Raw genomic sequence first — 13799 nt, 5'->3', positions numbered from 1 at the left:
TATTCTGAAGGGAATCATCCTGACAGCATTCTGCATTCTGTTCCATTTAGAACAGAAATTTAACAAGGAAAAGAATTAAAATAATGGTCATTTTTCATCTGGAGCAGCCATTTAAATCCTGCAGTGGCACTACAGTAAATCCAAATTGAATTATCAAGCAGAAAGAGGATTAAGTTAATGACAGGCCTTGTACTCGATGCCGGGATATCCAAACCAGCAATAGAAGGAAAAAAATGTTAGCCCTGGGTCAGCACAAGAAGCCATGTGCACAGAAGAGACTCAAATATGCCATAGGAAAGACAGTGCTCTTCTGTTGTAGAGGAATTCTGTGTCTAAAACTGAACTTTTCTCTCTGAACAGTGCACAGCTCACGATTAAGTATACCTAAATGAGCATATTCTTGCAGTGACCTTTCGTATTGATCTTAAGTCAATGAAAGTTAAGTGCCTATGGAATCTGACCCTATGCTCACAGTTGGAGTGAGGAAAGAATCTCTTCTGGGAACATACCAGTGAAAGTTTCAGTACAAGGGTTGATTCCCGCAAGTCTCTTTGAAGTTCCAAAGTCTGAAATCTTTAACACTCCACTGTAAGTGTTGATAAGCACGTTATCACCCTGAGGAACAAAGCATTCAGAGTAATTATTTTTTTTCTATTCATCTCAAGACTTCTTGCATCACCTATTTCTAGAATGCATTCTTTTGTGAGCAACAATTACTTCCTCAGGCTCTTTAACATATGATGGGTGAGTAATCAATTGCAATCCTGCCTTATGTAATGTCATTATCAGAAACTTCATTGCAAAGTGAAGCTCTCCATCTACAGGAATCCGGTTAAATAGTACTACGACAAACATCTTAAAAACAAACAAACAAACAAAAAAACCTTAAAAAAAATCTAGAATCTCCTTGGAAAATAAGCTGCTGATATCCCCACTCACAGTCTTCATCATTTCTGATATGTTTGTATGAAAGCTCAATCATATCATTGAAAACAGAAGCAAAAATGCCCACTTTCTCACATTTGATGTGGCTCTGCCAATTTTCCTAAACAAAATGAAACACTTTGTTTGTGCAGATTTGAATTACAACAGCTCACTTAGCTAATCCATGGAATAGCAGAGAAGGTCTGTGAAAGTGAATAGCTTTCAGGAAAAAGCTTTTAAATTACAGAACAAATAAATAGGTTATACAGTTACACCACCAGGCTTAATCTCAGCAAATTCTCACCTTTATGTCTCGATGCACTATTTGATTATCATGGAGGTATTTTAATCCTTCGAGAATCTGCTTAGTGTAAAAGCCAATTGTCTGCTCATTATTTTTTAATGGTCCCCATTTTGATCGTAGAAGAGCAGAAAGGCTGCCTATAATTTTGGAGAGGGAAAAAAATGAGAGTAAAACCAAATTAAACCCTACCTTTTTCCCCAAAGAAGAAACAAAGCAACAACAACAAGCAATACCAAAACAAGCATAGGTACCTCTTCTATAACCAAAGGCCTCTCCTAGAAATACTTTCTTGCATCATCACCTGCCTCACTAATTAAAAAGAGAGTAATTATCTCCACAGGTCTTGGCTGCAGCACAGAAATACACACTCTCTCAAGCAGGCAGACTGGAAACCATGTAATGAACACACTCGTCTCCCTCTTGTGCCTGGGGAGAAGTTGCTCATGAGGTATGTCATGAAACAGCAAAAAAGGGCTGGTGTTCACATGCACAGCTTTCTACATACACAAAATCCACAACTTCTCAAAAAGCCAAACCTAGTAAAAGAGGTTTTTATTATGTCTGGCTGCTGTAAGTTCTCCCTTATCAAACAGAAGCAACAGTCAGTAGCCACAATCCTCTTGTGTTCCATACTTGAAGGGGGCTCAGCTATCTAAGAATAACTACAGTCTTCCTATTAGGATGGCTTCTGATCATCTGCCACAGCAATGATCTGAGCTGTAGCTGAAGCATGTCCTACCCAAACCCTGATCAAGAGGATTCAAATGATTTGAAAAGCCTTACAGTTTTTTTCCTCATTAATTCAAGAAAGAAATACTAAAGGACATTTCATGCAAATGTGGTGTATCTTAACTGCAGTGTGATAGCTCTTTCATTTTTAAAGTCTTAGGAAACAAACCAGGTACCAAGCCAGCCTCCACAACTTACCTCCAGGCACCTGCTCCATGAATATCTTAATGAAACCGTTCTCGCTAAGAGACCCCAAATACTGCACAATGTTCTTGTGTTTGAGATGCTTATGCAAAGCTATTTCTTCATGCAGAGGCTGGGAGTACCTAGAAAGAAATGAAACAATTTCTATAATATTGAGCTTCAGGAAGAACGTTTATGTAGATGTTTAGTTCTATTTTAGGTCTTGGGAAACACATTTACTCTGACATACTGTGAATACAATATTATCTGTTAAACACATTTGACGTTGGTGGTTATAATCACCAGAGAGTAAAAAAAAAAAGTAAAATAATTAACTGCAGGTTTGTTTTTTTTTTTTATATATATATAAACTCAGTTCTATTTGAAAAAAAATCATGGTTAGACTTCTCAAAATATTTGTAGGAATTATATATTCAAAAAGCCACACACTACAAACTTCAAGATATGAAAGTGCAGTGGGTATCACACATCCGGCCTTCACACGGTAACTTTTATAAATGAGGTGGGGTATTATACATACAAAGTCAATGCGTTACAAAGCGTGGGCAAAAAGATCATTCCACATGTTTGATTCTAGTGTTAAGGGGCTTTCTAACAAAACATGCACGAACAGCAAAAGAAAACGTATTTATCAACAATTCAGGATCAAAGTTGTAAAGAATTATGCCAATTATGAAAGTCAGAAGTTCTTTTATAAGAACATTCTTATACACATAGAGAAGAGAAGATGGGGCTTTCACATGGCTTTTGAGTGAAGTTCTGTTTTACAACATTTCTTTTGGAAAGAAAAAATGTTACAAACCACACGTGCCAGAACCAGAAAACGAATTCTCAGTTGTTGCAAGCATAAACCGCTCCACAATGTAGCTATGACTACTTAGAGAGGTAGGGGATATCATTTCATACCACAATTTGTTGGCAGCACTGTAGATGAGATACTTTTTGATCAGCAAACTGGTTCACTCAATTGCTTAATGAGAACACATAATGCACAAGATTTGGAATGAGACTCAGTTACTATACCTGCTATCTCTCTCTGGGATTTCTTTAATAGCGATTCTGACTTGATTGCTCAAATCTCGTCCTGCATACACAATGCCGTAAGTTCCTTTCCCCAGGACGACTCGCTCGCCATTTTCATCATATTCATAGTCATACTGAAAACAAAACAAACACCTCAATTAAATGAAACACAGGGATAAGATTTAATTAATCTATGGACAACAAAGGCATCTAGCATACTAGTTCCTTTCTGTGCACCACAGAAGAGTGGAAAAATACTTCAAGGTGGCAACTTGGATACCATACCAACGTGCTTATAACTCTCCACTGAACTTATGGAAAGCCTTGGCTTCTAAGACAGCCGTTCCAGGTAAGCGTGACAAGCCGAGCTAATTTTCTGTTCTGTGTAGTTACATCTTTTAATAGCACCTGCAGTTCTGCTGGCAGGCCATGAAAAGGCAACAGAAGACGACAGAGGGCACTCTGCACCCAGCTGAGAACTTCAGCTTCCACAGACACGCAAAGCGCGGCAGGATGCAATTTATCCCAGACGCTCTCCTGACCTGACCGCATCTTCCAAAACCAACAAAACCAACCCGGCCAGTGCCAGGTCAGACAGCAAAGTGTGCCAACGAAGGTTAGTCAGGATTGCAGTGCATAGTTACACGGTTTCAGCTGAATTACAATTTCAAAGAGTTTAAAGACAATCCAGAAATAGTCATTAGATTATCTCATCTGTCCTCTTGTGTAACGCAGACATAATTTCACTTCATTGCTCCCATGCTCAGCCCAGGAGCTTATGCTGAGATACAGAGAATTCAACTCCTTCTTTTAGTAATGTTTAAACAGTTAATTACTCTCAGGGTGAAGTCATGCCTCTAATTCTAACTTATTTCTTTATTTCATTTCAATTTTCTTTACTAAAGAGCCTATTAACATTCAGTAGTTTTCCTTGTAAAGATACTTACACCCTGTAAACACGCGACCCTCTGCTTTTTTCAGTTTCTCATTTTGGGGTATTTTACTATTCCACAACCCTCTCTAGAGATTTCTGTTTGTCCCATCTCCAATTTCAGTTGTATTATGAAAACATCAACATGAAAACGGGGACAGGGAGCTGGATTCATTATACAGTACTGACTTTTTTTCGGTTAGTTTTGGTTGTCTCTAGCACTTTGGTACACAGTCCTAAATATTTTGCTGTTTCCTGTCACCTAAAAGGCCGTTTAAACACCAGGTGCTTCATTACACCTAATGGCCTTCTATTCGCTTCTCAACTATGTGTATGATCAGAGAGGAAATCAAGGTGAGAATACAGCAAGTAATGGCATACACGTGCAAGTTGTAACTTAGCTAACATGGGTGACAGCAGAAGCAGGGCATCTGTGGATGCATTGAAGGCCAGGCTGGATGTGGCTCTAGGCAGCCTGGTCTAGTGGTTGGCAATTCTGCCCACAGCAGTGGGGTTGAAACTAGATGATCTTTTGATCCTTTTCAACCCAGGCCATTCTATGATTCTGTGATTCTTTTATTCTAAGATTCAATGTGCGTTAGAGAGCTAAGGGAAGAATGACTGACTCCCAGCAGCACCAACATGAACATCTGATTTGTTTTTGCAGTTCATTGCCATGTTTGCCCACACGTATCATAACTAGCACGCACAAGCCTTCCCCTACCACAATTACATCCTTGTTTGTTGTGCAGATGTCCTGCCAATAATGTAAGTGTACACAATTGCAGTGATGCATGAAATAGACAACAACCTTTCAAATTTAAACAGATGCTAATATTGCCTGACTGTGACTACACCCTGAAGTAACTATAGCAAGAATCACTCTGTAATAAAGTGCAATTATTGAGAACTTGGGTTGAGTACTTCCTCAAGCGAGTATGATAACTGAAGTACAAGTTGGTTATAAAACCTACAAATGAGCATTAAGACAAATCATTAACTTATAAACACTAGATGACAAAATTTTGTAAACTGTATTTTTGTCTGACTTCTTCCAGTGAAGGGATGAGTAATTTACTCCCTTCAGTCAAACTACTAGAAGCTCAAAATAGTTGAAATGATGCTTTGAAATTAAGCTAAAATAAATAAATACCTCCAGGGAGTCTCCATCGCATTCTCCTTCCTCTGTAGATTTCCCTATTTCTTCAGTGATGCTGTTCACCATGTCAAAAAACCTTTTGAAAGCAAGTAAAGCAAAATTTAAAGAAATGCAACTACATACTCAAGACTGCATGGGGATATGGAGAACGCATCTCACTGAAGTGTTGAATGAACCAAAAGATTTAAGTATAGTAAGCATAAACTGAGTGTAAAAGTTTCCTTGTCTGCAAAAAATAAAATAAAAAAATAAAAAGAAAAATAAAAAGAAAAAAAGAAAAGAAGAAAGGTACTACTATTACATATGGCCTGTCCTTCTTTGAAAGCACACTTCTTACTTATCTTCTGAGTAACGTTGAAATATGAATGGAAAGAAAAATGGTAGAAGAACCTACACAGACTAGAACTGATGAGAAGACAAGGTAGGGACTAATGTTTGAGGTAGTCATGTTCATTGTCATGAAGTGACACAGTAATTTTCAGTAAAGTTGCAGCCTTTTTAAGTACAAATATACAAGACAGCCTCTCCAAGAATGCCTTCTGGACCAATTCAAGACTTCAGACCTCAAGCTTATAGAGCAGAAGCACAGCTTAGAGCAGGAAAGAAACTACTAATTTTGTGCAACAAACACCTGCCAACTTTGTTAGAGGGCTATTGATACAATCATATAATCATGACAGTAACATAGAGGACATCAAGGTTGTTTGTTTGTAATGAAAAATAAAATTTTAAGTACACTAAAGCAAAAACCTTCACTAGATTTCCTAAATCATTATTACCCCAAATAGTGCCGCTGCAAAAAGTTCGTTTGTAAGTTTAGGCTGCTTTGTTCAACTAGGGGTAACACATACTTGTAATAAGCCTTAATATGACAAATATAGAGAAATAATACTCCAAGATTAGTTTAAAAGAAGTTTGTAATTATATGTTTCTAATATTTGTCTGAGTTTGTTCTTTGACCCTCCAAAGCTCATGCATCTCTGGGGGAGTACTGTACTTTCACATAAAAGATGGTTTGAGCATCCTCACTTGTCACCAACTCTAACCACAGTTCTGAAACAGCCCCTGCTGTACATACAGACACCGCATACCTCAGCACAGAGTGGTTTTTGAAATAACTGTGACACACCTTCTACAATGAACTTCCGTGCAGAAATAGATCTGAAAGTCATCAGAATTGTGCAGCACATACAGAAAACAGCACCGTTCTTCAAACTTCGAAATGCTGTAAGAACAGCCAAGCAGAACATGTTATTGGAAAAACGCATTTGGGATTCTGCCACCTATGTCAAACCATACAGACCAACACAAGTGTGGTCAGAAAGCACCAGATAAAACATGAAAAGCCACAGTCTTTCCTTACAGTGAAATCACATTCTTAAATCCTTCAAAGTTCACATCCATCTGTCTGCTGTCATTCTCTTTGTCCCCTAGTTCATACATTGCACCCACAAAAGTCAGAACAAAAGTTCCATCCAGGCTGGATGGGGCTTTGAGCAATCTGGTCTAGAGGGAGGTGACCCTGCCTATAGCAGAGGGGTTGGAACTAGGTGATCTTAAAGTTTACTTCTAACCCAAACCATTCTATGTTTCTATGATAAGTTAACAGGATTATTTCTATTGATGCGAGTCATTTTTCTTTGCAATGCATTTAGGTAAATGCTGATCTCGAAACCAGGATGAAAGATCACTTCAGGATCACATTAGAAAGCTTGGAACTCAAATTGTGAATTATTCCCCCTTTAGAAATCAGTCACAGCTCACTCTCGAATGTGAAGATTTCTGATTGATTCCTTAGGAATTGGTAAAGTGATAGTATAATGGAAAAATATTTCCAAATTAGGTCAGCATCATAAATAAAATAGAAATGAGACAAACAACTTTGCCAATCTTGCCTACCCCTTCTTCACTTTTGCTTTTATCTGTTACAAATGGGAGTACAAATATTATAAAGAGATACGCAAGCCATTTTCTTATGAATGCATAGATGCTTCAACAGAAGAGCAGAAGAGGTACAGACTCTGAGACTCTGGCACAGTTGTCAATTTTCCACCTAATGTAGGCTGCAGATTTTGAAAGATATCCATTTGCTAGATTATTTTTATTTTTTTCAAACATACATGTAACTATTTTGCTCCTTAAAGGCAATATTAAAAATTATTTGAAACTGGAACAAATTAAGACTGCATATTATCGTTCTCAAGATACAATACAGAAGCCATGCTGCTAATGAAATCAACTTATTTTTAGTCAGATCAAGATATCTATTGTGGGATTTATTTATTTATTTATGCAAAATAAAGCAGAACGGTATTCTATACTGCACTGAAGAATTTTTTCTTAGATGTCAGGAAATATTTGTAATTTTCAAGATTTAATACATCTGGTTGCTTGACTGTTGCTTCTCTTTTATGATTCCTTTACTTCACATCCCTTGCAAGAGCTTTTGATAAAGAAACAGCTCTTCAGACAAATTGGAGACATGTATTTCACAAAGCTACTTATGACAAGACGAATTGATCACTACTTCGCTATAGTCACTTTAGGTGCTGTCACTCACCTGTTTTTGCCAAGAAAAATTCCTATGTGCTAAGCACTGTACACATCTGGAAAGACAGTCACTGTCCCTGGCTTAATTCATCAAGTTTTTCAAGAATATGCACAAACTCTACAGATATGGAGAGTTATTCGCGGTGATATTACTAATTCATCAAAAGCTCCAGGTGAATGGAAACATTTTACTAACCCAACATGTACAAAAGCCACTTAAGACAGTACTGAATAGATAGGTAAAAACGTAGCATGTACACTAAGGTCAGGTAAATTCATACAGGTGCAAGGCCTTTAAGTGAATATTTATATATGTTTATATGCACTGTTTTCTTCCCTGAAAAAAAAAAAAGTTGTTAATTTGAAGAAAGGAAGACAAGAAATATCAAGCTATAAGAAGAAAAGGGATAAATTTTCTCAGGAAACACCTCATTTTCAGAGTTATCGAGTGCGTCTAACACTCACCGACTTCTATGACAGCAGAATTGGAGCTGAAATTGCAAGTTTCAAAAGATAAGCAGGGAAACACAATGTAATGTGGCCTTGTGCCCAAATCACATGCATACAGAACTCCCATTAGCTGATGACAAATACTGCAAATCCTGTAACTACTGCTTCCTAACAATTCTAGATGAAGCAACAGATAAAACAGCCAAGCATTGGCAGAAACCACAGAAATGCAGCTTCGCGGATTTCTATTTTCCAGAAATGAGGAAAGAGACACCTTCTACTCCAACAACTAAGTAGCCTGACAAGATTCCAAGTTCAGTGAAGTCAGGATGGAAAATTAACATCCTTGTTAATTCTTAAACTATGGGGAAAAAAAAGTCACTGTGTTTCTAATGCAACATCTATCATCACGATCCCTGAGGCACTCTCCTGTGGAAACAACACAAGTAGCAGCTATTTCCACAGTTCAGGACTTATCCTGAACATCAAGAAGATTCCAACTTGTAGTCCATCTACCAGCTTCATCCTGCAACTTAAGTTTTAATTTTTAAACTTGAAAAATAGATGGCATCTTCTTGTTTATTTGACAAATACTAGGGAGTTTTCTTGATACCTGGAGAAAGTGATGCAAAGCACCTTGGGGAAGCAGCTGGGGTCCAAAAGCTCTGATGAAGCCTTTAAGGATTAGCCATACTTCTTGGCCCAATTCAATAATAAACATTTGCATTTGAGAGGCCAAGAAGGCAAAAAATGAAAGCAGAGTTATTTATGTTAGAACACAAATTGCTACTCAGTGATGGTTTAAATTTTTATTATTAATATTATTAAAGATAAACCCAATAACAATGATTGCCTGCAGGAAGAGTGTGATTCAGCACTATGTTCAAGTTCCTTTGAAACTCCTGAGCGCTAAACTGTATTACTCATGAAATGAGATGCTGATTGCAGTGGTTGATAAAGATCACACAGAATAAGTGACCTCTCAATTATTTCCTTAAAATATTTACCTAAAAAATTAGTCATTTCACTGCCAGATGTCTCTTGGCAGCAGGGCAGAAGAGACAGTAAATATTTAGAAGGGTCTTTGTTGAAAAAGCTTTCAGGAGCATGTACAAAGACTCTCTCTTACATTAATCTCTAAAGCTGGTTCTTAGTCTAGAGAGGCAAAGAATCCTCATGGGGCTGGGAATTTTCCCTTCCTAGACAGCTTTACATCTAGGGCTTCAAAGGAGTAAAAAAAATATTCTGGATACAAAAATAAATCAGAAGCAGGTCTGGTTCTGAAGGACGTTCCACCCACAAAAATATCCACCTTCATAAAGCCAGGAAGAAAATTGTATAAAAATACTGAAAAAGATGACAATCAGAAGACTGCATGTTTGAAAAATAGATTTACTTGGTCTTACAACTGCGTAAGATGAAAGATTTCCCCCTTCAGGTCCTCATGGAGGCAGCCACTGAGTCTTCTAAGAATTCACTCTTGGCTCGGTTGACTCATTTTACAGTTTTCCAAGGGCAGATGAACAGATTGGAATCTTAGTAGACAAATTAAATGACTATTGACAGTTTCAATAACAAATGAGGGAGAGTACACCAAAACAGCACTAACCACAGCAGAGTTTAATAAAGCCAAAAAATATATCAAAATTGGGCAATAAATACATTCTTTTTTTAGAAGCACACAAAAACATGCTGTAACCAAAACCCAAACCACACTGAACTACGTATATCGTTGCAATTTTGGCTTAAAATAAACTGAATCCCACAGGATTAAATTTCTGTGTCTATTGATAGTTTGTTTTTTTTTAAGTTAGTTGTTGGAAGGAAAAAGAATCATCCATCTGTGCAAAAATGTACTGCAGACATAGCAACAGCTTTGTGTGTATGGAACAGTTATTCTTAGAACAGAGCAGTGACTATTTTGAAGAATGTAAGATTTCTGGCCTTTTAAAAATTACGCTAAATGCAAACTCCAAAATGGAAAGCCACAGGAAGCCCAAGTATAGACAGATCCTAGAAAAAATAAACGAGACTAAGGTGAAGATCTGATCTAAAGAACCAGTAGCAGAACACTACTTTCTTAGTATCAGCAGATGCAAATCTCAAGGCTGGACCCTGTCTGATTGAAGCGAATACTACATTCAGTCTAGGCTCACTTCATGATCTATCTACCACTCTGCTGCATTCTGCCATCACTGCAGTCACAGTCTCCCCTTCCTACTGGCCTTCTCTGAAACACTTTTTCTGCCATATCCATAAGTGAACACGCAAAAGAGAAAACCACACACATCCACACCAAAACCCAACAAGAGATGAGTGATAAGGATACTTCAAGACACACTAACCTACCCCCACCCGCAACCTTGTTGATTCCTCATATCCTTCCTTCCTGCTTGCTTTTGCATTACTTCCTGGCTTATATATTATAGGCCTCAAGCACCCGCTGCAAGGACTGCCTTCTTTGTGTTAACAGTTTCCCAGTACGTCAGAATCTCAGTGCACAACTGCATCGCGTGGATGTGATACAACTCAAGCAAGATGACACAAAACACTAGCAGTTATTGCAATTCAACATCAGTTAGCATAAAAGCAGTAACAAACTTTAAGAAAGCACCAGTTTGTAAGTTTAAGGGGTTATGTTCTCTAGTTTTTACATAATGAACTCTGCAGGTGGTCATTTCTGAATCCAGAGTAAGACTCCTGGGGTGTCACATAAAGCAGGGTATCTCCAGAAGTACTTGCAATATTCAGCTCCAATATTCTGTCTGTTACTCAACCAAGTTTCACAGCATTAGTTCAACATAATACATAATTACTTTTTTCATTTCCAAGCATGAAAGGCAAACAACTTACCTTACTCCCCTGATGGATGCAGCACTGAAGTTCCACTCATGGATACCTTTCTGTAACACAAGAGAAAAACAAAGTTAAATGAAACCCTCTTCCTTTATGAAAACAAAGAGCCAGTAGGCATATATTCTTGCCTGTAACTCAAGAGACCAAAAGAGAAACATCTGGATTATAACAGCCTATTACCTTTCAACAGTTATTCCTCAGGGCATTTTTTTCACCTAAAAAGCAAGAAAAGTTCTATATAGAAGGTTTGGCTGGTTTGTTTCTTCACGGTTTATTCTGCAAACACAATATATTATTTTAGAAACTAAGTAAACTAGCAGTTCAGAAGGGTGTGCCCTTATCGTCTGTCCTGGGTGCTGAACTCAGTTTCATGTGCAACTTTCTAGAAAGAGGGGGAAAAAAAATCCATCTCTAAGAATGACAAGAGCTCGTTCTACACATTCAGCATCCTCTGTGTATAGGAATAATTGGCTGAGAGCTCTACAAAGCAGGAAGTCTGATCGATGATGGAGAGTAAAATTGGAAATTCTTGAAATGGAGGTGCAATTGCTCAAGAAAGGGGCAAACCTAAAGGCCAACTGTCCAAAGAAACAAAACGGAGACCATTTCCCTAGGAGACCAGAAGAGAGAAGTAAGAATGTAATAAAATCCCTTAGAGCTGCTGAAGTAGTAAACAAGGCTGGAAGACACCCTACAAAAACTCCCAGGGCCGGGCCTCATTTATTTTCAGATCTTGTACTAGTAGATCTATCACATATGGCAGAACTGAGTTCTCTCAGCAGACAGTCATAATGATCTGTGCTTAAGTTCTAATAAAGCTTTACTGTAGGAATCAGAAGTCCTTCATATCCTCTGATTAAAAAAATTCACCTTTCAGGAAAATGTGAAACTACATCAGTTGGAAGTGCTAGCAACCTTAGGACCTATCACTACGAGCAACATATTTGAAGAAATTGGTTTCCAGAGCTGAACTGCATTGGGCATTTTAGTCACCTGAGCAATAAGAAGGTATGGAAACATTTCCATCCAAGAACTAATTTGTAGCATAAGGGCATAACGTCAAATGCAAACATAATCAAGTCTATCCCAAAAGAAGCACTGCATATACCATAATTTATATATCATGTTTTAGGAATGGTGAACTACACAGAATGGATGCACTGTGAAAATAGTTGCACAATATGCAAGAAATGAGAGAGGAAATCATTCTCTCAGCTACATCAGTTCGGTAAGGCTTACCAGATCAGTCTTCTTTATCTCTGTAATTCTTTCCTTCCTGCTCAAATTTCATTAAAGAGGTTGCAAGGCTAATATAAAATGCCTAACACAACATGCTGAGAAATACATGCAAACATCTTTCTTGAAGTGCAAACTTCACATTGCTCTAACTGTAAAGCACAAAGCAGTAACTACAGTAACTTTTCAATTTTAAACAAACCAGTGCTAGTATAAAGTGCCTGTGGAAGTACTGTTCAAGTTGCCTGGTTCTCCTGTATAAGAAAGATCCCCTACTAAATCCCTCTGCTAATAAGGAGGGTGTATCTGTATTCTTCTCTTATACTTTACACTGTATATGAACTCTGCCACTTCTCAATTTTCCATGTCTGGAAACTCTTTTTCCAGAGTTTTGCTATGGATATTTGTCTAATTCCCAGCACTGGGAATAACATAATATCTAAATGATCTAAAACAAACATCCTGCAAGCAGAAATGTGCAAGAAGCATAGCAAGAATCAAAGTATGATGGCCTTTACATATAATCTACATGCAACTGATTTCTCAAATTCATATATCTTTCATTTACCAAATGATGTTTTCAGGCAATGAAATAATATAAAAGTTATGTCCCTCAAAGATCTTGCCAAGTTTTGAATACATTGGAGTAAACATATCAGGCATGCTATCCAAATTCAGCATCTGTTCTTGGGTTAGGCAAAAAAACCACCAACCACCCAAAACAAAACTCAAAATGGTTTCAGAAGCCAACACGGAACAGAGACAGGCTGTTCTATTTCAAACTTGCTAACAGCACTGCTGCATTCCTCTAACCCTATGTGGAAGGAACTGCTAAAATTAGAGAACTGCAGGGCAAAGGTAATGCATATTCCACAAAACATAATGCCATCTGATTTCTATATGCATTTGTCTATGTAAAACTTGCTGTTATTGAAGGCAGAAATAATAAAATACACTGCTAAAAAAAAAAAAGACAAAAAAAGAGAAAGGCCTCTTTATTTATCCTGGTACTCTCCTATTCATTACAAAATTGCCAGCTGCAAGCTCAAACAAGTTACATTTTGTTATTTGAACCAGAATTTCAGCTTCTATGTGCATGAAGGGAAGTTAGTATGCTTGATAATTCACAATTCTTATTCTTAAAGCAACGGTTTCATTTTGAAAATTAAGTAAATATATATATATATATATTTTTTTTTTTTAAATGAACCGAAATCTGAAGCTTATGCTGTCCTAACTCAAACAGACCTATGATAGGTAGATTCAATTTGTATAGCTGAAGCCATTTCCAAACCCAGCTCTCTCTTCTATCCTTGTAGCTGGGACAGCTGGCCTTTGTTAATCAGCCCCTATAAGGCCTGTCATCAGCCTAGTAAGGTCCAAAATAAGAGCCTTCCTCATTGCAGTGGGCTGAAAAATTATACGTTTCTTTA

The 13799-nt window shown here is 37.5% G+C and overlaps 1 protein-coding gene across 3 annotated transcripts in view; it reads right to left on the bottom strand.

Annotated features, from left to right (window-relative positions):
* The window catches only part of MAP3K5 (mitogen-activated protein kinase kinase kinase 5), a 96113-nt gene that overhangs the window by 17126 nt on the left and 65188 nt on the right, over nucleotides 1–13799 (bottom strand). For all 3 annotated transcript variants that reach the window (XM_015284184.4, XM_046939118.1, XM_046939119.1), the window contains exons 12-18: nucleotides 11128–11177; nucleotides 6404–6499; nucleotides 5269–5350; nucleotides 3185–3318; nucleotides 2156–2283; nucleotides 1229–1365; nucleotides 510–615 (exon numbers count right to left, since the gene is read on the bottom strand). In XM_015284184.4, the coding sequence (XP_015139670.1) occupies nucleotides 510–615; nucleotides 1229–1365; nucleotides 2156–2283; nucleotides 3185–3318; nucleotides 5269–5350; nucleotides 6404–6499; nucleotides 11128–11177 (733 nt within the window). The remainder of the gene's footprint in view (nucleotides 1–509; nucleotides 616–1228; nucleotides 1366–2155; nucleotides 2284–3184; nucleotides 3319–5268; nucleotides 5351–6403; nucleotides 6500–11127; nucleotides 11178–13799) is intronic.

Source organism: Gallus gallus, chromosome 3 (assembly GCF_016699485.2).
Source record: "Gallus gallus isolate bGalGal1 chromosome 3, bGalGal1.mat.broiler.GRCg7b, whole genome shotgun sequence".
Taxonomy (NCBI): domain Eukaryota; kingdom Metazoa; phylum Chordata; class Aves; order Galliformes; family Phasianidae; genus Gallus; species Gallus gallus.
This window is presented reverse-complemented; position numbering and strand designations above follow the sequence as displayed.